Source organism: Mus caroli, chromosome 1 (assembly GCF_900094665.2).
Source record: "Mus caroli chromosome 1, CAROLI_EIJ_v1.1, whole genome shotgun sequence".
In the NCBI taxonomy this organism is placed as follows: Eukaryota; Metazoa; Chordata; class Mammalia; order Rodentia; family Muridae; genus Mus; species Mus caroli.
In genome coordinates this window covers 165771599-165797698 of record NC_034570.1, presented here as the reverse complement: position 1 = coordinate 165797698, position 26100 = coordinate 165771599, and the positions used below count along the sequence as shown (strand labels likewise).

General features: G+C 41.6%; 3 protein-coding genes across 4 annotated transcripts in view; 2 read left to right on the top strand and 1 right to left on the bottom strand.

Annotated features, from left to right (window-relative positions):
• Positions 1-6437, bottom strand: part of Wdr64 (WD repeat domain 64) — a 115450-nt gene extending 109013 nt beyond the window's left edge. For both annotated transcript variants that reach the window (XM_021175403.1, XM_021175408.1), the window contains exon 1: positions 6097-6437. In XM_021175403.1, the coding sequence (XP_021031062.1) occupies positions 6097-6241 (145 nt within the window). In that variant the 5' untranslated portion in view covers positions 6242-6437. The remainder of the gene's footprint in view (positions 1-6096) is intronic.
• A 6570-nt stretch (positions 6438-13007) lies between these two features.
• Opn3 (opsin 3) overlaps positions 13008-26100 on the top strand; it is a 30945-nt gene continuing 17852 nt past the window's right edge. The window contains exon 1 of the mRNA XM_021175208.1: positions 13008-13470. Within this exon, the coding sequence (XP_021030867.1) occupies positions 13104-13470 (367 nt within the window). The 5' untranslated portion in view covers positions 13008-13103. The remainder of the gene's footprint in view (positions 13471-26100) is intronic.
• Positions 13384-23378, top strand: Chml (CHM like Rab escort protein). The gene is made up of 2 exons (XM_021159983.2): positions 13384-13470; positions 17001-23378. The coding sequence occupies exon 2, from the start codon at positions 17328-17330 to the stop codon at positions 19197-19199; it is 1872 nt and encodes a 623-aa protein (XP_021015642.1). The 5' UTR covers positions 13384-13470; positions 17001-17327; the 3' UTR covers positions 19200-23378.

Here is a 26100-nt window from a genome sequence, read left to right as displayed (position 1 = left end):
TTAGTTGTGTGTCAGAACTTAGCTAGACATTGGACATAAACTGGATACTAGGCAATGTTTACTAACATCTGACACTTCCAGAAATGAGAGAGAGAGAGAGAGAGAGAGAGAGAGAGAGAGAGAGAGAGAGAGAGAAGAGCGAACTAGATTAAACATTATAGAAGTCTAGTTGACTCATTAGAACTTTAATAGGGAGAGTTGAAATATTGCAGGCCTAAAGCCAAATTATCTTGGGTTTAGTCTTTTAAATAGCCATTTATTTCCTAGCTGTTTGTGATCTCTCTGTTAGCATTAGTAATCCTTTCAGAGTATATAAAGCAGAGCCTAACCTCTATTTAGCCAAAAGTTAAGAATGCCATCAGATGACATCTGAGGCCCATTGCAGAGATTGCTCAACTTTAACAACCTACCTGATATTCCCACTGATGTATTTGAAAGGTAGTTTGACTTATGGCTCTCTTGTTCTATAACTATAAGCCTTCATGAAACTGTTATGTTGAAACATATTATTTGGAATAACCTAAATCTTTCTACAAAGGTCATGGTTACTTTCTCCCCAGTCATTTGGGTCTAGAAGAAGCTATTTCTTAATCCCTTTAATATGAGAGATTTATCCTAGAGATGGCTCAACATATGTAAGTTAATAAACACAGTAAGTCATATAAATGAACTTACTCACAAAGTCACCTGATTCTCTCAGTAGATGAAGAAAAGCTTTTTGAAAAAAATCCAATATGCCTTCACAATAGAGGCCTTGGAGGGATCTTCAGCATAAAAGTATTATATATGACAGACCCATGGCCAACATCATCCTAAAAGGAGGAAAAACCGGAAGCAATCCCACTAATTAGGAACAAGACAGGGCAGTCCACTAGCAAAATGTGGTGAGTAATATCTATAGAGATAAAGACAAAAGACGAAAATTAAAGTGATATAGATAGGAAAAGAGGTAGTCTAGGTATCCTTATTTGTGGCTAATATGATATTATACATAAGAGGGTCTAAAACTTTTACTGGAAATTTTTTTTTATAAAAAGTGTCAGGAAACAAAAAATCAACTTACAAAAATTAGTAGCCTATCTCTATAACCACTAATGAACATGCTAAGAAAGAGACTGAAGAAACACTCCCATTTGTAATAGCCTCAAAAATCCGATAATGAGGTAAAAGACTTCCAAAATGAAGACTTTAAGTCTCCAAAGAAAGAGACTGAAGAAGACACCAGAGGTTGGAAAGACCTCTTATGCTCATTGTTTGGTAGACTCCATATGAAAATGATAGGAAATCCATTCTACCAAAATAAATGTACAGATTCAACCCAATCAAAATCCTCACAACCTTCTTCACAGAAATAGAATGAACCATTCTTAAAATCATATGGAGGCACAAAATATCTGGATTAAACAAAGCAATTCTGAACAGAAAGAACAATACAGCATGGGCTATCGTGCCAGTGCAAGCTGTATTACAGAGCTATAGTGATACAAACAACATAGTTCTGGCACCAATGTAGGCATGTAGACTAATGGAATACAGTAAAAGACTCAAACATGAGATTTTGTAATTACCACCTTCTGATGTTTTACAAAGATGTCAATGATTCATACTGGGAGAAAGCATCATCAAAAAGCTGTTCTGGGAAAAGAGGATGTCCCCAACCAGAAGAATGAAAGCAGACCTATATCTATCACCTTACAAGAAAGCTAACTTCAAATGGATCAAATATATAAATGTGAATCCTGAAACACTGAAACTGCTAAAAGAAAACATAGGCAGCACCTACAGGATCCAGGAGCAAGAGGAGGGGTTGTATAAATAGAATTCCATTTGCTCAGGAATCATGGCCAACAATTGAGAAACAGAAACTTCATAAAACCAGAAAGCAGTACTCCAAAGGAAATAGTCAGTTGAGTGAAGAAATCCACAAACAGGAGAGAATTTTGTTAGCCATATATCTAATGGAGAGTTAATATTCAGAATATGCAAAGAACTCAAAAAACAATCAAATAAACAAATGCCCAATTTTAAAAATGGCCTAAGAATCTGAACAGAGAATTCTCAAAAGAAGAAATAAAAATTACTAAAAAACATTTTTAAAAATTTTCCACATTTGTAGTAATCCCAGGAATAAAATTTCTGTGAAATGAAAATTGAAAATGAAAATTAAAAGCCGCTTTGAAATTTCATCTCACCCCAGTCAGAATGGCTAAGATCAAGAAAACAAATTAGCAACAAGTGCTGGTGAAGACCTGGCAAAAGGGCGACCTCATTGGCTATTGGTAGGATTGCAAACTGACAAAGCCACTATGGAAATCAATGTGGGAAAGTATAAACAAATAAGCAAAAGAAATCCACCATGTGACCCAGCTGTACCATTCTTCACCATACATCCAAAGGATTCAACATCTACTCCACAGTTACTTGCTCTGCCATGTTTGACTTTGATTGTTTAAAGGAGAGATAATGCGCCCCACAAAAGACGTTCACTGTCTAGCAAACCCCTTAGTGCCTGCTATGGGAAAATTCCTGTCATATTGTTGGTCTGAAGAATACAACAGTCTCCCCAAACATTAAACAAACAAACAAACAAACAAAGCAAAACACACAAAAACTTATTGCTGAAGCCAACACACACTTTGGAAGCAGGACTTGGAAAAATTGAGCTGAACCTGACCTAGAAGCCTTCTTTGGCTCTCACAGTATCAGATGTTACATAAGCTATCAAGGGTAGAGGAGCAGTCAGTAGTTCTACTCAGCTGTAGAGCCTATGAACCATGACAATGACTGAACCATCATGGTATCCCCTATGACATAATAGTGGGTAACCAACAGAGTCTAATTAAACTTAAGACCCATTAAACACACACACACACACACACACACAGAGCCATTTGGCAATGTCTAAGACATTATTGTTACAGCCAAGGATGAGTGTGCTGCCAGCATCTAGAGGCCAAGGAGGCTGATGAACTCCCAACAATGTGCAAGGCTGCCCCATTAGCCTTAGCACACAGAACAAAGAATTCTTTAGCCCAAAGGTCAATAGTGTCCTGGCCGAGAAGCCTTCGTGTAAAAATGACATTCCTCTCCCTGTTTCAAAACTCAGCAAATGTTTATCTACCTAAACAGGAACAACTATTAGCCCCGTGGAAAATAAAGAACCATCCAAATATGTATGCAGCTGTTTTAAAGATACATGTTCTATCTGGACTGCACCTGAATGGGGGGTGGGGTGGGGAGGATTTGGTCCCAGGGTAATCTGAATTCTATTGCGTCACTGGTGAGATCTAAGAATAACAGAACCAGGACAAATCTCTGTAGTCTCCTTAGCATCCCTTTGAGGCTGACACCTCGTCATTAAAACATTCTCTCTCTCGAGTCCTGGCTCCTTACCTACAATAAAGAGTCAATTCTTACCTTCCAATATTTATTAATGAATACCAAAGTATTTGAATAGTATTAGCAGCTTGGTACAAAGTTAGAATTCCATATTTTCCATCTCCTCAATCCTTAAACCTTGTCCCTAAGACATAGAAGGCCATGTGTCTAGCAGATTAGTTTTTTAATCTCATCTAAAAATTCCTGAGGAAGGAACTTTGCACCACAGATTTGGAGTTGTATGCTTTCAGGGGTGGGGGGTGGGGAGCAAGGCTAACTTCGTTGTTTAACACGTGTTTAAGGAGTGCTTCCTGACACCAGACTCTGAGCTGGCCTTATCTGTGCAAAACCTTCAAAACACTTCCAGATCAATGGTCAAACACAGACTACATATTAACCTCAGCAGCCTAAATAAAGCAGGTAAATTCCTGGAGGCAGCAATAAAAACAGCAACAGGGCTGAGGATGCCTTTGCTTAGGGGGAATGTGGGCATGTTTGCAAAGAGGTAGCTTTCTACTTTCTTGAGAATTGAAAGAGGAAAGAAGGACTGGAGAGATGCCCAAGTCGGGAGAACGGCACATTAGCCATTAAAAGTTCTGCAAAAGAAACAATTTAATAACTGTGGACACAAATCACAGCTCTTACCTCAAAGGGAATAAAAGTTTGTTTTGAGCCAGGTTTGAGTGACCATAGCTTGGGAACAGATTCAAGTTGTCCTGAGTAACATATCCCAATGTGGACGTGGTTAGCTTTCATAGCCACACAACAACAACAACAACAACAAAAAGGTCATGACTCGGCGTTTTCAAACCCATTGATGGGAATATCAAAGGGGGCAAAGTACTGCTGATGAATTAGGTTCTATCTGATGACATCTTAGCTTCGGATTTGGTGAAAGTCAGTGGTCTACTAATACAACTCCAAAGTTTTGTGTGATAGATGAGAGGGCACTAAGTCAGGACTAGTTGGTGACAAAGCTCTAATTGGTCGACAGCCATGTGGCATTTTTAACATAGATTTGCCTTTTTTTTTTTTCCTGAAAAGTTCAGCTCAGGCATGAGGATGTAGTTCAGTTGCTACAGTTTCAGTTACAAAGTAAATAAGTAAACATAAAAAAAAAACCACTATGACATATTTAGAAATGTTGAAAAGCCTCTGACAGGATTGAAGGTGCCAGACACTGATGCCGGAAAGGTTGAGGCGTGACTCATGCTCAGCAAGATGGCATGTACAGATTCTAAAGGTGAGTTAGTAAACCAGGATTGTGGCAGAGCTAGAGGAAAAACTCGTTGTAGAAATATATCAGAAGGAATAAGTCTGGATGGAAGACTCCCAGCAGGTGTTAAAAAATCTGAGAGAACCATGATTATGTACTCAAAAGTGATGCTAACTACAGGGATCTGGAAACTAGGCAGCCAGCATTCATGCCATAAGACTTGGACAAGAACACACTAGGCAGAAACTCAGGACAAACGACAAAAAAAAAAAAAAAAAAAAAAAAAAAAAAAACGAAAAAAGAAAAAAGAAAAAGAAACAGGGAGAAATGAGCAAAACCAGAAGAGAGTGTCAAGACACACAGGGGGAGGAGCATGGAGGGAGGAGCTTCTCAGAGCAGAAGAAGAGACCAGACCAGTGTTCCTGCAGTGAAATGGTCATGTGGGCTGAAACGGGATAGCAAAGTCAGACATGGTGGTGCACACCTGGACAAACCTGGAGTGGAGGATATCAAGTTTCAGACCAGCCTGGGCTACATAGTGAGACAGTCTAAAAGAAAGAAGAGAAAGAAAAAAACCACAACTTATCTGAATTTGGCAACAATGTTAGGTACTGAATATATTTTCAGCAAAAATGAGGGAAGCCAGCCTGGAGTGGATAAGAAGAAAGGCAGAGATGCTGTAGGGAAATTTAGCAGAGAAGCAGAGAGGAGACATGGAGGAATAGCTTAAGGGAAGAGAGTCAAGGATGAGATGACAGAGTATATTTTTAGAATCAAAGGGCAAAGCTGGTGGAAAAAGAGACTTCTGAGGTTGTTGCAGCAAATTGACAGTATTGGAGAGGAGGGGAGGAGGGCTGCTGATTTAGGAAGTATTGGGCCAGAGGAAAAGGGAGAGAGAACGAATTCTAGGCTTTGTGCCTGTCTCTCTCCTAGGATAGGAAACTTGGCTGAGAGAAACAGAAACCCCATCAACAATTTAAAAACCTGGTGAGAGTTTGGAGAATCAATTGTAGCAAGAGGTAAAACAAGCTGACAGGAGGGAAATTCAAGCTTTGTTGAGCGCTTTATAGAGAGCTCAGCCAAGATCAGGAGGACATCCGGAAAGATCTGAACCCTTCTGACTCTTAAGAGACTTGGGCAGGTGACTCCTCTCTAACTCCCATTGTTTTCCCAAGCAAAGTAGACTGCATTTTATTCCAGTTCTAGTTAAGCTGGGTAAGAGACACAGAGGGCCTCCTGCGTGCTCACTATGCTATACTGAGTCTCAGGTGGGCCCGTGACTGATAGTGTCTGGAGTATAAGCTCTTAATGCTATTTAATCCAACTCTTTATATTACAGGTAAATACAACAGGCTTCCTCATGCCTAGCTAAGTATGTCAGGGACAAAGAAAGAACTCAGGTCTGGTCCCCCATTCAGTGTCTTGGGTTTAAACAAGACTGCTTTTCTCCGATGACCTAATCAACAAATCCAGATGGACTTCCCTGTAACCATCCATCTTACCTTCTTTTGGTATAAATATGCCTGCTCTTTCTTCCTTTTTCTGGGCTGTTGTCTGTTCAACCAGTTTATTGAACTCAACCAAGGACGCTTTGAAATTGTTGATCTGCAGCGCGAGGTTGAACCGCTTCTCATCCTTGGCATCCATACAGACATAGGGAGTCTCTTATTTCTGTGCAGAAATAATACTGCAAATTTGCCAATGTGGAAATGCTTCTAGTTCTTATAATGTGTCTCTGTTGTTTCAACTTTTGCCCTAGGTCTCATTCCTCTGACTCTTCTATCCCTGTTCTAGAGGAACAAGGAGTAAGAGTTGTTCTTAGCAGGTTAGCAGGAGGAAAGCTGAGGCCTGCTGCATTTCATAGAGGCAGGGGTGTTAGTGAAGGGTCCTGACCTCATAATGTTAACATTGGCCATCATGGGGACTTCATTAGGTCACAGTGTCTCTGTAAGTCCCATGGCAGATTGGGATCCACCTCCTGCAGGGTGTGTGTATGTGTGTGTGTGTGTGTGTGTGTGTGTGTGTGTCTGCCTATTGAGAAAATGGAAGGGTAAAGGAAGGAATCAAGGCATTACTTTAATCGGAATGAATGTCTCTTCTCACTCCCAGCCTCCTGTCTCCCTCAAGGTACTATAGAGAGTAAAGTTTACATTTATTCCCAAAGCTCTCCTGGATATGGAAGATGAACCTCTGAGGATGAAAATATATTTTCATCTCCTGTCTTACTTGGCACCAATAAAGATATTTTTAGAAGTTGTGGAGAATAAAAGCCTGTCTTTCTTTCTTTCTTTCTTTCTTTCTTTCTTTCTTTCTTTCTTTCTTTCTTTCTTTCTTTTTTCTCTTTATGCACTTACCTTAAGTTAAAATACTAAAAGGAGCCAAGGATAAGGAAGGCGCCCTTGAGAGGACAGTTTTCAGGGGGAGCCAGTTGAAGGAGAAGAGGCCTTTCTGCTTGTTTTTTCCATTAAAACTAACATCTGATTCCACTGAGTCCAAATGCTTACCTCTGATTCAAGTTTTCCAATCTCCAACTCTGTGTGTGTGTGTGTATGTGTGTGTGCGCGCGCGCGCACGTGTGTGCCCGCACACCCACACACAAATGCTCCGCTGTGAATATGTTTGCTGGTATGTGTGCACAAGGAAGCCTGAGGATGATACTGCACATTTTCTTACACACGCTGTACTTTCATTTTCGATGTAGGATCTCTCCGGAACCTGAAGCTGTATTGACTGTATTAGGTGGCCAACAAGCCCTAAGCATCCATCTGTCTCTGCATCCTTAGCACCAGTATTCCAGTTGTCTAGCCCACTGTGCCTATCTTCTAATGTGCGTGCTGGGGAATCTCGATTCATGGCCTTATGTTTGTGCCACAAATACTTTATCAATGGAGATATGTCTCCAGCCCCCAGCCCTCCCTAGTGTTATAAAGTCTATTCATCAACATGTTCATCAACAGTCAACTCATGGAAATGTGAGACAGATAGAGTCCCTATTCCTTGGTAGTGCATCTTTTAAACCATCTTGTGCAATCCTGAGTTCAGAATTGAAGCGAGTGGCATTAGGGGGCACTCCTGTTTTGAGTACCAGGTGTTCATCCTCTGACTATGAGCTATTAGGGGAGTAAATTCCTATAAACATCTTACTTAGAGAATCTCCTCACAATATTTATTCTTTATTCCTTTTCTCCTTTCCAAATACTATTTGGCAACATCCTAGGAACTATCTTTCCTACAATCCCCATCCATGAATTCTTCTAGTTCCTCATCCATCCATTCAGCGCATACTTATCAGACACCTACTTATGCCAGCAGGTACTTAGGTAGTAGTGATAGAATAGTGAGTGAATGGTATTGAGCTTACAATCTAATGGTGAAAACAGGCACGTGCATGGTATTCCAGAAGGTGGTAAATGTTCTGAAGACTGAATAAAGGTGTGTGCACTGGAGTTGTGTGTGTGTGTGTGTGTGTGTGTGTAATAAACAATTACTTAACAAAAAGATATTTGGCAGAATCCTGCAGGGGCGGTAACATGCCATGAGGCTAAATGGCTAAAAGGTGTTCCAGCAAAGCATAGGGGTAGAGCCTGACATCAGCAAGTGCTTGATACACACGAGAACCAGCTGCACACAGGTATGTGGACTGTCTTTAGGCTTTGCACAATCAAACTAAAAAGTAACAAGTTTTACAAAATAGTTGGAAATTGGAATGCTTTCAAGATTATTGGTGAGATTAATGGTGGGAGTGGGAAGACACTACTTAAAGTAGGTACGCCTGGAGGACCCGCGCTCAGCGTCAGGCAGCTCCCAACTGTTTGCAATTCCAGTTCTAGGGAATTCCAAGGCCCTCTGTAGTGAGAGTTTTGGATTCCTTTAAAAAATCCAGTTCTGTTCATTGTTTCAACCCCAGGTGTAGGATGTGGGGCTGCCTCAGATTATCCTCAGCAGCTGACTGTTTGCCTCGTGTGTGCTCTGGCAGGACTGTGATTCTGCCAGCTTTGGATAGTTTAATCCTGAGGACTCTGGAGAGGGTATAAATGCCAGAGCCCTGGGAGGGGAGGGGAGGGGGTGTCTGAGCACTCTGAAGGAGAGGGCATGACTATTCCTCCTGCTGGTTCCTGTGAGAAAAGAGATCAGAAGTTAGAGATATCCTGACTATTAAGATTGGACTTGCCCCCAAGGAGTTCAGTGCCCCTAATCAGCAGGAAGTGCTCTAAAGAGACATTGCTTCCTTTCCCCTTTATCCTTCTTCCTCTCCTACCTAGTGTTGGGGTGTTGGAAGGAGTAAGGGTTGCCAGGGAGGGAGAGATATAAGAAACCAATGAAGTAGCTTAAAAACCAGCATCAGCAGCCCCCTCCTGTCTTCCACAGGAACCTGCACTCTTGCATACATGAGTGTGTGCAAGTGTACACACACAAAAACACACAAACTTTAAAAAATAAATGTGTTAAAGTGAAGTTATCGCTTACTATATTAGATGTTATACCTTCTGTTGCATTGGTCTTGGTCCATTCCTGTTGCTGCAATAAAATAAGTCACACTGAGTAATTTACAAACATCAGTGTTACCTTTCTCATCGTTCTGACGATTGGGAATGATGCAAAGCTCTAGCCGTCAGTAGCTGCTAAATGTCCATTCCTCCTGTGGGCATTTTCTATTCATCCTTACATGGTGGAAGGATGTTGTGGGAAAAAACAAAACAAAACAAAACAAAAACCAAAAACCAAAAACATGACCAACAGCAACTTGGGAAAGAAAGGGTTTAGTTTATCTTACAACTTCACATCATAGTCCATCATTGAAGGAAGCCAGGGCAGGAACTCAGGGCAGGAACTGAAGCAGAATCCGTTGAAGAGATTGTTGGCTTGTTAGTTGTGTTTTTCTTAGGCTGCTGCCTTATACAACCTAGGACTGGATGCTCACATACCTCCATTAATCAAAAATATGCTCCACGGGCTTTCCTGTAGGCCAGTCTAGAGCGAGCATCTTCTCAACTGAGGTTCTTTGCTTTCCCCACAAAGCTTTTTTCTAGCTTGTGTCAGGTTGGGAAAACAACACAACAAAACCAACCGACAGACAAACAGACAAACAAACAAATAAAACCAACGACTAACCAAGGCAGGGTAGCAGGTTGCTTTACATCTGGTTCACCGTGATCAAACCGAGCTCCAGGAATAAGCTAAGGAAGAACTCTCCTGGAAAGAATATATGTTAGCACCTGATGATGCCTGTGGCCAGGGCTTGCATTCTTAGCAGTACACAGGCCTGAAGGACCAGGTGAAAGAAAGATGAAATTTCAAGACCTGTAAGTCATATAAAGTACTCAGAAATTGCTGGTTGTTTGTGAGCCTAGAGGCTGCCTGGGGCTGAGAAAAAAAGAAAAACAAACCTGGGTATGCCCCGTAGTTAAAACATTCCTGGGAACAGCTTAACTTTAAAGATAAAGAGGAATGTGAGGACATAACAGGGCTATCTGAACTGAGTCAACAACTCACAGAACTCTGACACCCTGCACGTACGTGTAATTTTTCTGCTGATGTTTGAATAAGCCAGTAGTGTGTCGCTATGCTGAATTCCACACCCCTAAACCTCTTACCCCATAAAAACCCCTAGCTTTCGAGCCTCATGGCCGACATCCGTTATCTCCTGTGTGGGATGCATATCAGTCCGGAGCTCCGTCATTAAATGACCTCATGTAATTACATCAAGATGGTCCTTCGTGATTTTTTGGGTGCACGCCGAATTGGGAATTGAGTGGGGGTTTCCCCACTAGGTTCTATCACAGGCACTGCTTGGCTTGTCTGGGTCACTTTGGAGATGATCTATTGGGGAATGCTGTCATGCCAAAGATTCCATAAGCTCCCATAACAGTGCCACCAGACACGGGCCAAGTATTCAAACACACAAACCCATAGGGAATTTTCCACTTAAACCATAACTCCCATAAAGACCTAATTTTGAAATTTACAAGAAACATTTTTATTAACAAAATCGTATATGCAGAATCTTGCTTATTATGTCTATCAACTCTACTAAAAGACCTTAACAATTCACAGGATTATTATAATAACTATTGTCAATTATCAAAATATTAACCATTTCCCCCAGAGGCTCTTACTCTTTTTATTCATTGCACTCACACCTCTTGTTCAGGCAATGTTCTGGACCTTATAGGTCTATTGTATCAACCTTATTATGTTGATACAGTAGAGGTCAAAGCACAGCTGCTCACCTACCTCTCTATCTTCATCTCCTGTTATTCTGCTATACTGGTGCCCTTGTTTCCCTCCAAAGGTGCAAATAGAGTCCTACCTTGGCACATAGGTCTTGTTTATAGAGTTCAATGCAGAGCTGTCTAAGTAACAGCACATTTGTTTTCTCGTTCCTCTTATGATGGTTTGTATATGCTTGGGCCAGGGAGTGGACTATTAGGATGTGCGGCCTTGTTGGAGTAGGTGTGTCCCTGTGGGTCTAGGCTTTAATACCTTAGTCCTAGTTGCCTAGAAGTGAGTATTCTGCTAGCATATACAAACCATCACACCTCTATTTTCTCTGCCTTATAATTGTTTATGGCACTTAGCATCTGACATCTTATATATGAACCAATTTGGTTAGAATTGTCTTCTCTCCCAACACCTCTAGAAAGTGAGCTTTAGGAGAAAAAGACTGTGTGCCAAAGAATGAATATTTTAGGGAAAAAAAATCAGGACTCTTTCCTTTCTTCCTTCCACTAACGTTGTAATCTTACTGTAGGAAGACTACTATAGTGAGAAGTCAGAGGCACAAAGAACTTGTTAAATGGTCCTATAAATCTAAACCACAAAATTAAAAACATTTTTCAGGGCAGGTGAGGTCAAAGGCCTTATAGATGCTTAATTCAGGTTAGAAGTCTTAAAAATAATATCAAGATTTTGAGGCTGGTGCACACTGCCTCTTAGTCAAGTGTTCAGTGCAGCAGGGTATCAAGCTATCTCGCCACTTAGCTGACTACTGAAGACTTTTGAGATGCACTGAGTCTAACACTAGTGGGAGGAGGGGTGAACACTGGTGCACACCAATTTAATTTCCACAAACCAGTCATTAGTGCCTATGGCATCTTCAGGTGCATGCAGCTCGGGCCATTTTCCTCTCGCGGGTAGTCGTTGGGAACTGCAGTGGAGACAGAGAAAGCAGGCCTAAAGAAGTGACGTTCACAATCTATATTTGACTTGTTCTATATTTGCATTGCTGCTGGGGGAAAGGTCCAGTGGAAAATGCATGCTGTTCTAAATATATCCTCTCTATACCTGCTAGATTTGGATCAAAGCCTTAGGGGGCGGGGCACTGCTCAAGAGATCACCTCCAGAGAAGCATTTGGACTGGATTGTGTATCAAGGTATCCCTACTGCAGACTGAGAAGGCCTGGGATCCAGTGGAAGGGTGACTTGGGTGTCACTCTGATGCTATTTCCTTCCTTATTCTGGGGCTCTGAGAATGGCAGCTCAGCACACTGTCATAAACGCTGGGACATATCTTCCAGCTCTAAGGTTGTTGAGACTTAGCCTGCTGCATTTGTTTGTTTGTTTTTAACGTCAGGTTCCCTGTTTATAAGATCATTTCGTTGGCGCTCTACTTCGGGCATTTCAGTGTTTTGTTTTCTTTCTATTGGGTGTATGAGGTGGGGGTGGGTGTTATTATAGCTTCCCAGGAAAGAGAGTAATTCATTCAGCATGCTTAACTGAGTTGAGAGCAGGCGTTCATAAATATTTATGAATGAGTGTATGCTAGTGTGAGTGACTTAACGGGTGAATGGACGAGATGCTTTCGAGTCCGTTGAGGGCTGTGAGGATCCGCTGTGGCTAATTTACCTCCGTAAGGGAGTTTACTTTCTCTTTTTTTTCTGTACAGTTTGTTCCCGTTTCCACCTCGGCTTAAGGGTGAAGGAAGCAGAGCAAGAGCTCACTGGTCTCCGAAACTCACCTCTGCTGGGCGGGAATGCGCCCGGGAGGTGGGAGGGGGAAAAGGGGAGGGCCGCTAAAGCAGTAGGGCGGGGCCACAGCTCAGAGGTGCGGTCAGAGGTTCTAAGAGGGCGGAGCTGTATGCCGGAGGGCGGGGCCAAGGGTGTGAGTCAGGGCGGGGTAACAGGAGATTCCGGGAGGGAGGAGCCGCAGGCCAGACTGCGGAAGAGTCTTAGGAGGGCGGGGCCAAAACGGCTGCCGTAGGGGTGAGGCCGCAAGGTAGAAGGGCGTGGCCTCCAGGGAGGTCCCGTGGGAGGGACTGCAAGTGCTAGCTAGTGGGGCTCGGGACTCACGCGGGAGGGTGGGATAGCAAGAACGCTAGGAGGGCGGAGTTTCATGCGGTGGGGCGGGGTCCCAGCACCGAAGGGCGGGGCCTCGGGTGCGCGCGGGTTGGGCGGGCCTGGCGCGGCTCCCCGGCACAATGGCCTGAGCGGCCCGCAGAGCGTGAGATCCACCCTGTTCGGGCCGCCCGGCTCACCGAGCCCTCTCTCTCACGGCGCGCCGGCGTCGGGCCATGTACTCGGGGAACCGTAGTGGCGACCAGGGCTACTGGGAGGACGGGGCGGGCGCCGAGGGCGCAGCACCGGCGGGCACGCGGAGCCCCGCGCCTCTCTTCAGCCCCACCGCGTACGAGCGCCTGGCGCTGCTGCTCGGTTGCCTCGCGCTGCTGGGCGTCGGCGGCAACCTGCTGGTGCTGCTTCTCTACTCCAAGTTCCCGAGACTGCGCACGCCCACCCACCTCTTCCTGGTCAACCTGAGCCTGGGCGACCTGCTGGTATCCCTGTTCGGAGTCACCTTCACCTTCGCGTCGTGCCTGCGGAACGGCTGGGTGTGGGACGCCGTGGGCTGCGCGTGGGACGGGTTTAGCGGCAGCCTCTTTGGTGAGTCGCCCGGGACGCGTTCTCCTTGCCTCTCAACTTTCCCCGGGTACATCAGCTCTGGGCCTCCGTCCTCCCCGGGATCGTCCCTGATAGCCAGTCATCACCCACAACTCCCTATCTCTCCTCGAGAAGCTCCCTTCATCCCCAAGAATCCTCCCTTTCACCTGGTCTTCTTCCCCAACTCTGTTTCCCTCCTTCCCTGGATTTACACACCCTTCTTCCCAGCCATCACCAACCCCAGCCCCTCCTGCCTCTGTAGCACTTTCCAAAGTCTCCCTGCCGCTGGCCACCTTATTTCCCCTCATCTATTTTTACTTCCTACTGTAGCTCTCAACAGGGCAGCTCACAGTGGACTTTACAGAGGGAGAAAGAATGAGGCCCTGTAGAGTCAAGAGATGCAAGAAAAAAGTCAACTCCTGAACAGTGGAGGCGAGAACAAGGAGAGATTTAATTCACAAATTTAGTATTTGTTCTTCAGAATGACATGTAGAATCCTAAATAACGCAGTATTTTACCCCCTTTCACTCGTTAGCAATTATAAACAGTTGAATGCTTCCTAGGGGGTGAGACTGTATTTTTTTTTATTATTGTATTTCCTGTACATAGGTTCTGTCACACCAGAGGTTACAAACGGCGCAAAGAAGTCCGACTCGTAATTAGCAGGGCAGCCAGTACATTTAATTGAAGTAGAACTTGTTGCTTTCTTGAAGATTTATATTGAGAATTGACAGGTTGAAGGTTGACTAATCCAGTATTCTAAGCCTGGGGAAAACGTGTGTGTGTGTGTGTGTGTGTGTGTGTGTGTGTGTGTGTGTCCCCTAGGGATTTTGTTTGTATAACGATTTAAAATAGAAATGGATATTTCTTAAGGCTTAAAGTCCCTTTTCACAAACCTTAAAAACACATTGATAATTTACTATTGCCTTGATCTTGCCAGAGCTTAGAGAAAAACATCTCTGTAATATCCTTGACAGTTGTTATTTGCCAACTTACATGTGGCAAACCCAAATCTCACGGTGTTTGTCACCATTTCCTTTTTAAAGTTTTAAAACAAGATTTAGGAGGCATGATGGTTTTTCACTGATTGACAATTCTGATGCTTTCCCCTAATAAACATTGATCTAAGGATTTCTTTACATAACAATATTGAACCTTGAGGAAGGTCCGTAAGAGGATGCGAGTAGTAATATAGGTTGACTATATGATTATTCTCTCTGTTACCTAAAAAATGTTTTTTTGGAGGGGTGGGGGCGTTTAGGCGGATTGATCTTTAAAGAAGGTGATGAGTCAGGACAGCTTGCAGAAAAGCCCTGGGGGTAGCGACAGGTGTTTGTTTGAAGACATTAAAGTCCTTTCTTTCTGTGAAGTACTTTTCTGTGCTGTGGTGTTCAGTGTCTCCATCTGAAAGTGAATAAAAAGGAATGGGTTGAGTTTTCTTATGTCTGCAGCACCCACCCTGTCTCTCCCTGGCTTGCTCTGCCAACCCTATCTTCCAGAATCCTCTCTGCCCTTTCTTCCCCTTCTGAATTCCTGCTGGGGTCTGTCAGCACCAGGAGAGATTTTTTTTTAAAGACTACAAGAAACATTCGCCCTGGTTTTACCCGAGGGTTCCTTTATTCAGGACATCTAGTCTTTCTTTGAATCGTGTCATTTATTCCCATCCTAAAATCTGATGTAGATCTTCTGGGGTTAGAGGATTGAAAATAAGTTACTTCCTGGAGACAAGTGTAGAGTGAGGTGACTTCAGACCGCACAACATTCTTAGCAAGTAATTTCTTTTCCCAGAATATGCTCTTGAGTAGGATAAAGGATGGAGGTGGAGAAGACTCTTCCCTTTTCTGTTCCTACACCAGGACTAATCAATTCTGAGTACTGAAGGAGGGCATTTCTAATTGCTGGACGTTGCTAGCTGCTTGCTCCAGGCTTTGGTGATGCTGATGGTACTGGTCTGATGGTACAAGGGTGGGTCTTATGGCCACCCCATTGCCTGGGCTTTCCCAAGCCATTCACTCTCGCAGGCTGCCAGTTTCCCCATCTTTGTCATCCACTATTGAGCTTTCTGTGGTTAATGTCGTCTATCCCATTTGCTTTGTATTTTTGAAGGCTATTGTGTTCTTTACGTACCCTTGGTGCTTATAACCCCCTCCCCTCTCACTACCACCTGAGCCTTGTTCTATGCCTGGAGGAAGTGCATGTTTATACTTTAGATATCCTCATAGGTTCCCTCTCCCGCTTTGTACTCTGCTAGAAGCGAGAGTAAGCAGTTCACAAATTCTTGCATATATATATATATATATATATATATATATATATATATGCACAAGGGGACCAGGCAATTGCTTCATTCTGGGCTCTGCTCCTGGCATCTCAGAGAAGGCTAAAAATAAGAGGAATCCCTGATAATCTTGGTCAGAGGTTTCCACCAGCTGGCCTTGTTAGGATCACTGTTTCAGTTAAACTGATCCGTCCAGCCAGTGACCTAGTAAAGTTCATTTAAATCCCAACTGAATGGCTTATTTTATAAATGTCAGAATAACCATTCTCTTCCTTGGACCTGCACTTAGATGTCAGCAGATTTAATGGTAGTGAAAAGTAGAGGAGCCAAAGAACACTTACTGCTACAGTATATGATGAGCAATCAAAAGGCTGGCAATGGGGTGTGTAAGTGTGGTAGCCTTCAGACTTCCAGGTGAGTGTGTCCAAAGGGAGCAGCTGGCAGCCACATCTAGCATCACACGGGCTGTAGCCAGCATTGCGGTGGAAGGCAAGAGAAGCAGCTTTTTTTCATTATTTCCTTAGAAATGAAACGGCTGCAAAAATAGTCTGACAAAATGCAAAGATTTCTTTATTTAGATGTGAAGAATAGATATTATTTATGACACAGTGTTTTAAATAGGTAACCAAGAACTTTCCTTTTTAGCTTATACATGTACTTTGATACTAAAATGTTATAAAACTGTTTCCCCTTAGGCTTGCTCTTACATATACTTAACGTATTTTAAAGTGCTAGTTATTGAATTAATTCTTTTGTAATATCTGAATATCTGAGTGTCTCATGTATCTACCGCAAGATCCGTGGGGTAGTTAGAGATGTAAAAATCTTCTCTACAGCTGTTCTGGGATTAGCTACAGACTTCCCTGGCCACAGTAATATTCTCCATTATGTTGGCATGATCATAATGCATAGCGTGTTTACATTAACACAGTAAAGCCACATAGTTCTTTTAGTCTAATCTCATGGTATTGTCTAAATATTTTATTAAAAATCAGTAATTGTATAATATTATTTTTTAATTTATTGGGATATTGTGTCTATGCCTCACAACAGTGTTGCCTGACTTCAGGGGAGGATATACAAAATACCTTTTGTTCATTTGAAGAACTGATAGGAAGCATTTAATGAATTGCTTTGGGTAGAGGTTTCTATCCACATGAACAAGTTAGGCTCCAGTGGATTGGAATTGCTGTTGCATGAAATTGCTTTTCTATTATTTACAATTGTGTTCTTTTCTTGAATTTTCTTCTTTCAGAGAAGAGTTCCAGCACACATGCATATGTGATGCATGGTAACATTTACCGCTATGGTGAAATGCAGAAATGGAAAGGACACAGCCGTTTGCATATTCTCAGATATGGTTACATGCACTTTGTCATGTTTTCCAAGCTACTGACTTTTTTTTTTTAAATGTCTAAAAATTGTAACAGTTAAAAGCTTAGGACTTATAAACTCAGTGTTTCTGAGTGAACATCACAAGTAGAGATTTCATTACAGCATCAGTACCTCGGAAGAGCCCTCAACCTAGATCCATACGGTGTTCTTTCCTCAGCTGTGGCCCGAAGCTTCATCAGCTCCTAGGATGGCGGAGCAGCTTCCCACAGAGTTTGATGTGGTAATAATAGGGACAGGTTTGCCCGAGTCCATCCTGGCAGCTGCATGTTCAAGAAGTGGACAGAGAGTTCTGCATATTGACTCAAGGAGTTACTATGGAGGGAATTGGGCAAGTTTCAGCTTTACAGGTTTGCAGTCCTGGCTGAAGGACTATCAACAGAACCATGACAGCGAGGAAGGCATGACCGCTGCATGGCAAGACCTGATCAATGAAACAGAAGAAGCCATTGCTCTTTGCAAAAAGGATGAAACTATTCAGCACATAGAAGTCTTCTGTTATGCTAGTCAAGATGTGGAGGACAGCGTGCAAGACACCGATACTCTGCAGAGAAGTTCCTCCCTAGAGGTATCTGCTACTCCGGCTGACTCTCTAGATTCTGCAAGCTTGCCCAAAGAAAGGCAGTCAGCTTACTCTACAAGCTATGAAGTGCCTTCTAGACATACAGAGGAAAGTGATAGAGAGCTTTCACTATCCTCAGCTAATGTGGAGGACCCACTGGAGAAAGAAAAGTACTGTGGAGATAAGACGGATATGCACACAATTTCAGGTGAAGATAAAGGTGAACACAAACTTGTTGTAGAAGACAGCATTGAACAACCAAAGAGAAATAGGATTACTTACTCTCAAATGGTTAAAGAGAGCCGGAGATTTAATATTGACTTGGTATCAAAGCTGCTGTATTCTCAAGGGTCACTGATTGATCTTCTAATCAAATCGAATGTCAGTCGTTATGCAGAATTTAAGAATGTCACTAGGATCCTTGCATTTCGGGAAGGGAAGATAGAACAGGTGCCTTGCTCCAGAGCAGATGTCTTTAATAGTAAAGAGCTCACTATGGTTGAAAAGAGAATGCTAATGAAGTTTCTTACATTCTGTTTAGACTATGAACAACATTCTGATGAATACCAAGATTTCAAACACTGTTCATTTTCTGACTACTTAAAAACTAAAAAACTAACACCTAATCTCCAGCATTTCATACTACACTCAATTGCAATGACCTCAGAATCATCTTGCACTACATTAGATGGCCTTCAAGCAACAAAAAACTTTCTTCAGTGTCTTGGACGGTTTGGCAATACTCCCTTTATATTTCCTTTATATGGCCAAGGAGAAATTCCCCAGTGTTTCTGCAGGATGTGTGCAGTTTTTGGTGGAGTCTATTGTCTTCGCCATAAAGTACAATGCCTTGTAGTTGACAAAGACTCTGGAAGATGTAAAGGACTCATAGATGCCTTTGGTCAGAGAATAAGTGCCAACTACTTTATTGTGGAGGACAGTTACCTTCCTAAGGAAACATGTTCAAACGTGCAATATAAGCAGATCTCCAGGGCAGTGCTCATCACAGATCAGTCCATCCTGAAGACAGATTCAGACCAGCAGATTTCCATTTTGGTAGTGCCTCCTCTGGAGCCAGGAACCACTTCTGTTCGGGTCATGGAATTATGTTCATCAACCATGACATGCATGAAGGACAGCTATCTGGTCCACCTGACCTGTTCCTCTTCAAAAACAGCCAGAGAAGACTTGGAACCTGTGGTGAAGCAGTTAGTCATTCCTTTTGCAGAAGCAAAAGCAGAAGCAGACAAAGATGAACTCAGAAAACCAAGACTCTTGTGGGCTCTTTATTTTAATATGAGAGATTCCTCAGGAGTGAGCCGAAGCTCATACTGTGGCTTACCTTCCAATGTGTACATCTGCTCTGGGCCTGACTGGGGACTGGGGAATGAGCATGCAGTCAAGCAAGCGGAAACACTGTTCCAAGAGATTTTTCCCAGTGAAGAGTTCTGCCCTCCTCCACCAAACCCTGAAGACATTATCTTTGAAGCTGAGGGTTAGCAACCCTCCAAACACAGATGGAACTGACTACGTTCAAAACCTTAATCTTCTGGCAATCCTGGAGTTAGTAATACACTCACCACTAAGCTAGACACCCCAAGGACAGTAAGAACTTTTAAATCCTATAACACCTTCAAAAACAAAAGAAAACACTGGAAATGCTTCATCCTGGCCTCAAAACATTGCCATATGAAAGAATAAGCAGCAGTAACTGTGTGAGAAACGTGTCTTCAACAGTGAGATACTGGGTTCTGCTAACCTTTCAGCAACAGATCTGTTGGTGACTCTGCTCTTTTGTTTCAGAATTGGCTCCAGGAATTCAGAATCTTTGAATGGTGTTCACTTTTATTTTACTTTGGGGTCCCTCATTAGCACCTTTGTTTACCTTAAGGTAATATCACACTTGCTCCTATGTTTAGGTTTTTTTTTTTTTACACAAAATTAATGCCCAAGGACTATTATAGTTACTGCTGCCGCTACTGTTGTTGCTACCACCTCATATACATAGAGGGACACATAAATCATAAACTGGGAGGTTTTTTTTTTTTTTTTGTATATTACATAACACATAGAGATGGTAGGAGTAGCAGCTAATTCAAGTGCCATGTGATAAGTTTAGCTGTGCATGCTGCTGTGTCTTCGGGTTGATAATGACATGTGAATTCATTCACCTGCTTGACCGTTGGAACTCAGGAGGCAGTGAGACTACCCTAGCTGCCTACTTTATAAGACATACCTTTTAGTAGTCCAAGAAATTCATATTTAGGAGATTCATCACAATCTGGGCATGGTGGCTCACTTGTGTAATCCTGTCATTCAGGAGACTGAGGCAGGAGGATTGCTATAACCCAAGCCAGTCAGGGCTACAGTGTTAAGACTATTTCAAAACAAAACAACCCTCCTCCCACCAAAAAGAAGTACATTATAAAGAAAACTAAGGGAACAAGATTTATTCAGAAAAAAATTTATAGACTTGACAATATTTAACTCCCAACTCAGGCTAACATAAATTAATAAATTACCCCAGAAAAAGATACCTCAGGATAGATATTAAGAAATTATCAGAAAGGAATTCCTGGGGAGGAACAGTGGTACATCTTAATGTGGTTATAGATAGCTTTAAATTTTAGATAGATTTCCCCATCAGGCTTCTCAGGGTGAAGCATGCCACCTGGTTAGCTGGAATTTCATAAGCACTGGTAATGGACAGAGGGTATGACTACTACATGTCTGTTACCTGGAGACGAGAAGTTTTCCTTCTAGGACTACATGCTATACCCCAGCAGTGAAAACCCTCTGAACTGTGGGAAGGGGACTACAGTGTGCGCTGAGTATACTCTTACTCCTCTTTAGTGAGGAAAGCAGGGCCAGCCATTCACACGAATGACACATGCTGAGAGTAGACAGCCATTGATTGGTCTTAGTGTTTGCTTTTTTAATACAGCGAAGTGAAAACATTGGGTAGATCTTAAGGTTTATATCTAGCCTAACAACTGAAATACCTGAAATGACCTAAAATAGCAATTAAGAAAATAACAATTCTAAGATCAGCAAAATGGATGGGTAAAAAGAGAGTAATTCAAGCCTACTGTATAAAGTCAGGACGACAGTCTATTCCAGAGACATTTAAAAGAGGTATAGCTGTAAAAGATAAACAGACATTTCAAAAGACAGAACTGAATGTAATGGAACTAAAGATTAGACTAGGCCAAAGTACTGTTTGTTTGTTTGTGTGTTTTAAACTAAGGAAGTGAGTACATTACTTTAAATAATCACAAAATAAAAAGTTGGAAGTGAGACAAACCAGTAAAAAGTATTAAACCAGGAAAAACTATTAGGAGTATTATCTAATTTTCTAACAAGTTAGAATAAGCTTATTGTAGTTTCCAGATGTTTAAGAAATAAAATCATAAATGCTGCTTTTCACCAATTATATTTTAAGTCAATGAGGGCTCCATTCTAAAAATCAAACAAAGGCCCTTATTCTGGGTAGGTGGGAGCTGCAGAATACAGTGTTGGCAAAGAGCTAACATCAAACAAACACTTACAGTGACTCAGGAGTAGAGGGCTGTGTCCAACAGAGGAGCCATACATCTGCACGAACAGAACAGAACCCTTAGTACTAACTGCACCAACCAGAACCTTACTCACATTTGCTTTAATTATGTTTGCTAATGATTTTGTAGGCTTTTCATAATATGATAAGCAACTACTTAAAACTTAACTCAAATGTATATTGGGAAAGCATGTACGAACCATTTCTCAAGCAGAAATGAAAGGCCTTGTTACTATTTTCATCTGTATATGGCTGAAAAAATTGTCACTGGAATAAAAATGCAAAGTAAAGATGCAGAAAGAAATTAGTGCAAATATATCTTATTTCTATGGCTTTATAATTTACAAAACCTATAACAAATATATTACAAACAGAAGATAATTTCACAAGTTGCAAAATACATAGTTACTTAAAATCTCTAGATTCCAACAGTGATGGAAATTTAAAAAGCGTCCGCACACACACATACGTATATATGTATATATATTTAAAATGTTATGTAACTATATTAGAATAATTTAAGAAATATACTAAAATAGAAGGCTTAATGAAGGAGCTAAATTTAAAATATGAGTATGCTCCCATGAGACCTATCTTGAAGAAAGTGCTATAAACACAGAAAGACCTCACATCATTCACTACTGGCTGTGTGATCCCATAGCAATCATTCTCAGCTTCCATTCACCATCTATAAAGTAGCTATAATACTTAACAGAATTATTGTGAAGATCAGGTTGAATAATACATAAGAACTCATATCTAAAGTAATGCCAGCATATGATATTTGTATGTAAATGGTTTTATTATAATATCATTTGTCATACCAAGCTTATGCTTTATGTAATTTGAGAGAATTGAGATAAGTTATCCAGGAAAGTAAGCAGGGAAAGCTACCGTAAATTTTAGAGGGGAAAATACAGGGCTTTGCCCTTCAAGTCCTTAAGGCATGATAACTGTGCAACCTATCTAAATGTTCTGTAGTGCTGAGTTCAAGAAAGTTAAGACTAGCTAGGTATCTGGATGGAAGTATTTAGAAGCTGCTCATAGGAAGACTGCATTAGTATAGAGATAGGTACTAGGTCCACTTTTCATCAAGTAATGCAGTTTATTTGTAAGTGAAACTGTTGAGCATAAACATAATAAGACTATGATTTTTACCCTAGTCATGGTGCCAAGGAATGTTCTGGCAGTGAACATTGACAAGGTACATCAACTAAACTTAAACTGAAAAAACATAAAAATAAACAAGGAGAGAAGGTGGGATAAAAAAGCTGTTGCTATTTCGTGGAGTTTTTTGTTTTGTTTTTGTTTTTAACTTTTACTTTAGTTTTTCAAGACAGGGTTTCTCTGTGTACCCCTGGCTGTCCTGGAGCTCTGTAGACCAGGCTGGCCTCAAACTCTAGGAGAGCTGCCTGCCTCTGCCTCCCAAGTGCTGGCATTAAAGGTGTGTGCTTGGCTTGTTTTTATTGATATTTTTAAGTGGGTGCAAATTCTTTAGGCTTCCTGTTCTCCTTGTGCATAGTATAAAGTGATAGGTTGCAAATGAGAAAAAAAGAAGTAAAAATAATTTCTTTGATCCTCAAATTAATATGCATTAAAATAGAGTTTGAAGCAATGTTGACTGAGTTCCTACTATTTTGAAATCTGCATGAGTCTTCTCACAGTAACATCATGTATTCATAGTCATTTTGAAGAACTACTTAGGAGAGTAACCAGACTGTTATAACAGTATTTTTGACATCACTTTGAGTAGCACATGCCCAGGAAAATACTTAGAATAAACTAATGAATAAATAAGCTACTTTTAAACAGATATTCTAGCAATTCCATTTATACAACTTTTTAAAAACGCCAGCTAAGAGATGGATAAATTTTGCTGTGTTGCTTGTGTTATTGTAGGCTTACAGAGAGTTAAATGGCATATATATGATTGTATGGAAACATGTCTGAGGATCAGAATGATGTTAGTTTACACCAGAAATTATTGCGTGCTGATTACATTTGTGTAAAACTTTAGAACGCTACACTGAAAGGAATCAGAAGGCATGTAACTACAGGTTAATGTATAATCTTTTTGTTTCTGTAAGATATTAGTGTGTAGAACTAAAATAAACGATTAATTGGTGAAATGGTGTGCTTAATTGATGAAAAAATACTAATGTCTTAGAAACATGTAAATTCTGCTTTACATTAAAAACATACATTTCTGATAGGGTAAAAGGTGATCTCCAAAGATGTGCGGCTGAAAGTTTTTGTAGGACTTTGTAAGAAGAATCTTTGGGTGGAGATTGTTTTTTGTCTTCATGTCTTCTCTCAGTTGTCTGACTTTAAGAAATAATCATAAAATTAGTAGGTGCAGACCAGTTGGTGAGTGTGAAGATCTTTCCTGGCCTAGCATGATAGAGCATGCCTGTAATGCCAAAGCATGGGAGACTGAAGTAGGGGGATTGCTGTAAGTTTGAGGATAGTCTGGACTACATAACAAACCATCCAGGGCTATGCATACATCCTGTCTCAAGAGATAGAGAATGAGAATTACATAGTGATCCAAATCTAAAGTCATACATTACTGTGGAGACTTAAGTCTGAGAGCCGCAGAGATGAAGTCAATTCACGGGTGTCCACTGAGCAGTTGCAGGGCATCTGTTGCCAAGGAATACACCCAGGGACTGAGAACACAGGCTGATACTTTTCTTCATTCAGCTTCAGTGATTTCACATAAAACATCAGCTAAACACCTGCTGCTGATGGTGTCAGTTAGTTTAATGGTTAAAAATGTGAAAGCAAACAGGACATGTTCTCTACCTGAGAAGCCTGCTGGAACACTTGCTCTAAGGTAAGGTGGCCTTGCCATTAACAAGCTTATATGACATTTTCTACCCACCACCCTCCCCTTTCCCCTGAAAACCAAAAACAACCCTCTGGCTTGCAATACATGACCCTTTCCTCCCATTTTATTTTGTAAGCTTTTCTTTTTAGAGTGACAGTTTGTAAGAACAAACTCCCCTCCCGGCCCCCCCACCGTGACACTTCTTCAAAAGGGTACCAAAGCTTTGAGTTATGTAGTTGGGAACAGGCTGTTTAAAGACTAAAAGCTGGATCCATCAATGGTTGCTGAAATCCATCTCATCTAACCTATAGCAGTTTTGTGTCCTGTCAGAGAGGAAGTACAAGAGATTAGAGTCTGAAGTACAAGATCCTGAGTGGTGAGCGAGGTGCAAATATAAACAGCCAACTGACAGAAGCTAAAAGTACCAAAAGGAAAGCTCTGTTTCGAATGGGCGTTATTTGCCTCTGCAGTTGAAGCCCTTTCCCATTGGCCTTTGTGTCAGCACTGCATTTTAATTTGCATTTATATATTCATTTGGGGTGGGGGCTGCTACAGTGAATACACTTGTCGAACTCAAGGCAACTGGTCTGTCTGTCCTTCCACTATGAAGTTTCCAGGGATTAAAATCAGGTCCTTGCTCTGATCGTCCAGTCCCTTATCCACTGAACCATCTCGCCAGTCTTTATAACTTTTATTATTACTATTTTTGTTTGTTTGTTTTTTGAGACAAGATTTCATATATTCAGGCTGTCTTTGAACGTTAATGAGTGTGACCTTGGGTTTCAAAAGAACTTCTGATCCTCCCTCTTGGGCTGGGATTACAGGTGTGTGTCCACACCTAATTTGGGAGTGCTCGAGATTTGAACCCAGGATATCTTGCATATTAGGCAAGCATTCTCCAGCCTAGCTACATCCTCAACCCCCCTTTATTAACCTTTATTAGAACTGCCTGTTATTTCTTTTTGATCAATGAAAGAATGCATTCGTGTTTTAGCATGAATTGTGTAAAATGTGCCCAATGCATATCATGGGTGACTTGACTGTTTTGTGAATGGTGGACAGCAATTTATTACAGTGTGCACAGGACACTGACTAGGTTCCTCGGGAAGGAAGGGCAAGTCTATATCCATTTCACAGTGAGTCCTCAGATCTAAGTGATGTTCCTAGACTCCTAATTAGTATATAGATGCACTAGAATCTCTGAAGATGCTGTGGTCTCACTTGTCCTGAATCTGAATAGGGTGCATTGTTCCACATGCATGTGCAAAACACATGAATCACGACCTGAAGTGATGGTGCTGAGAAGTTAACTTTCTAACAAACATGCTACCAATTAAAATTTGTGCAATTAAAGCAGCCTGATTAGGGTTGAATGGACAGGGATGTTAGTTATGCTCACATGTGAAACTTACTTATCCTGCTACTGCTGTCAAGGGCTTTACATTAATTATTCCTACAATTGTCCTGTCAATTTAGCATTTACTGTTGCTGCACATATGTTTAATCTTCTATACACTTCCTTACAACTACTTGTAGGTGCATACCCACAAGAAGAATGGTCAGGGGTATGAATGATTGGCAAGTGTTAGGAGGGTAGGAAGGTAGGTAGAAGGAAATAGCATCTTCAAGCATTTTATAGTTTGTAGGAAATAATTCTTGAAGACATGGGAGGATTCATACCAAGGTTTTACTTGGTTTTGCCTCTTTGAGGCAGAGTTTTATAGGTTAAGCTGACCTTCCGCTTGCTGTGTAGCTAAGGATAATCTTGACCTTGTGACTCTCCACCTCCCAATTCTGAGGTATAGATGTGCACCACACCGTCACTTATTTTCGCTGTATGGCGTATAATTAAAGGCCCCGAAGTTGTGTCCGGCCAGCGGCTCACATGTTTGGGTTCTAGTCTGGAAAGGCATCTTGGAATCTGGAAGAGAAGGGGGGAGGGGGGACAAGGTGGCGAGAGAGAGAGAGAGAGAGAGAGAGAGAGAGAGAGAGAGAGAGAGAGAGAGAGAGAGAGA

Bases quoted from the DNA above. Each gene is read 5' to 3' on its own strand.
- Chml (XM_021159983.2), top strand. From the start codon at position 17,328: ATGGCGGAGCAGCTTCCCACAGAGTTTGATGTGGTAATAATAGGGACA.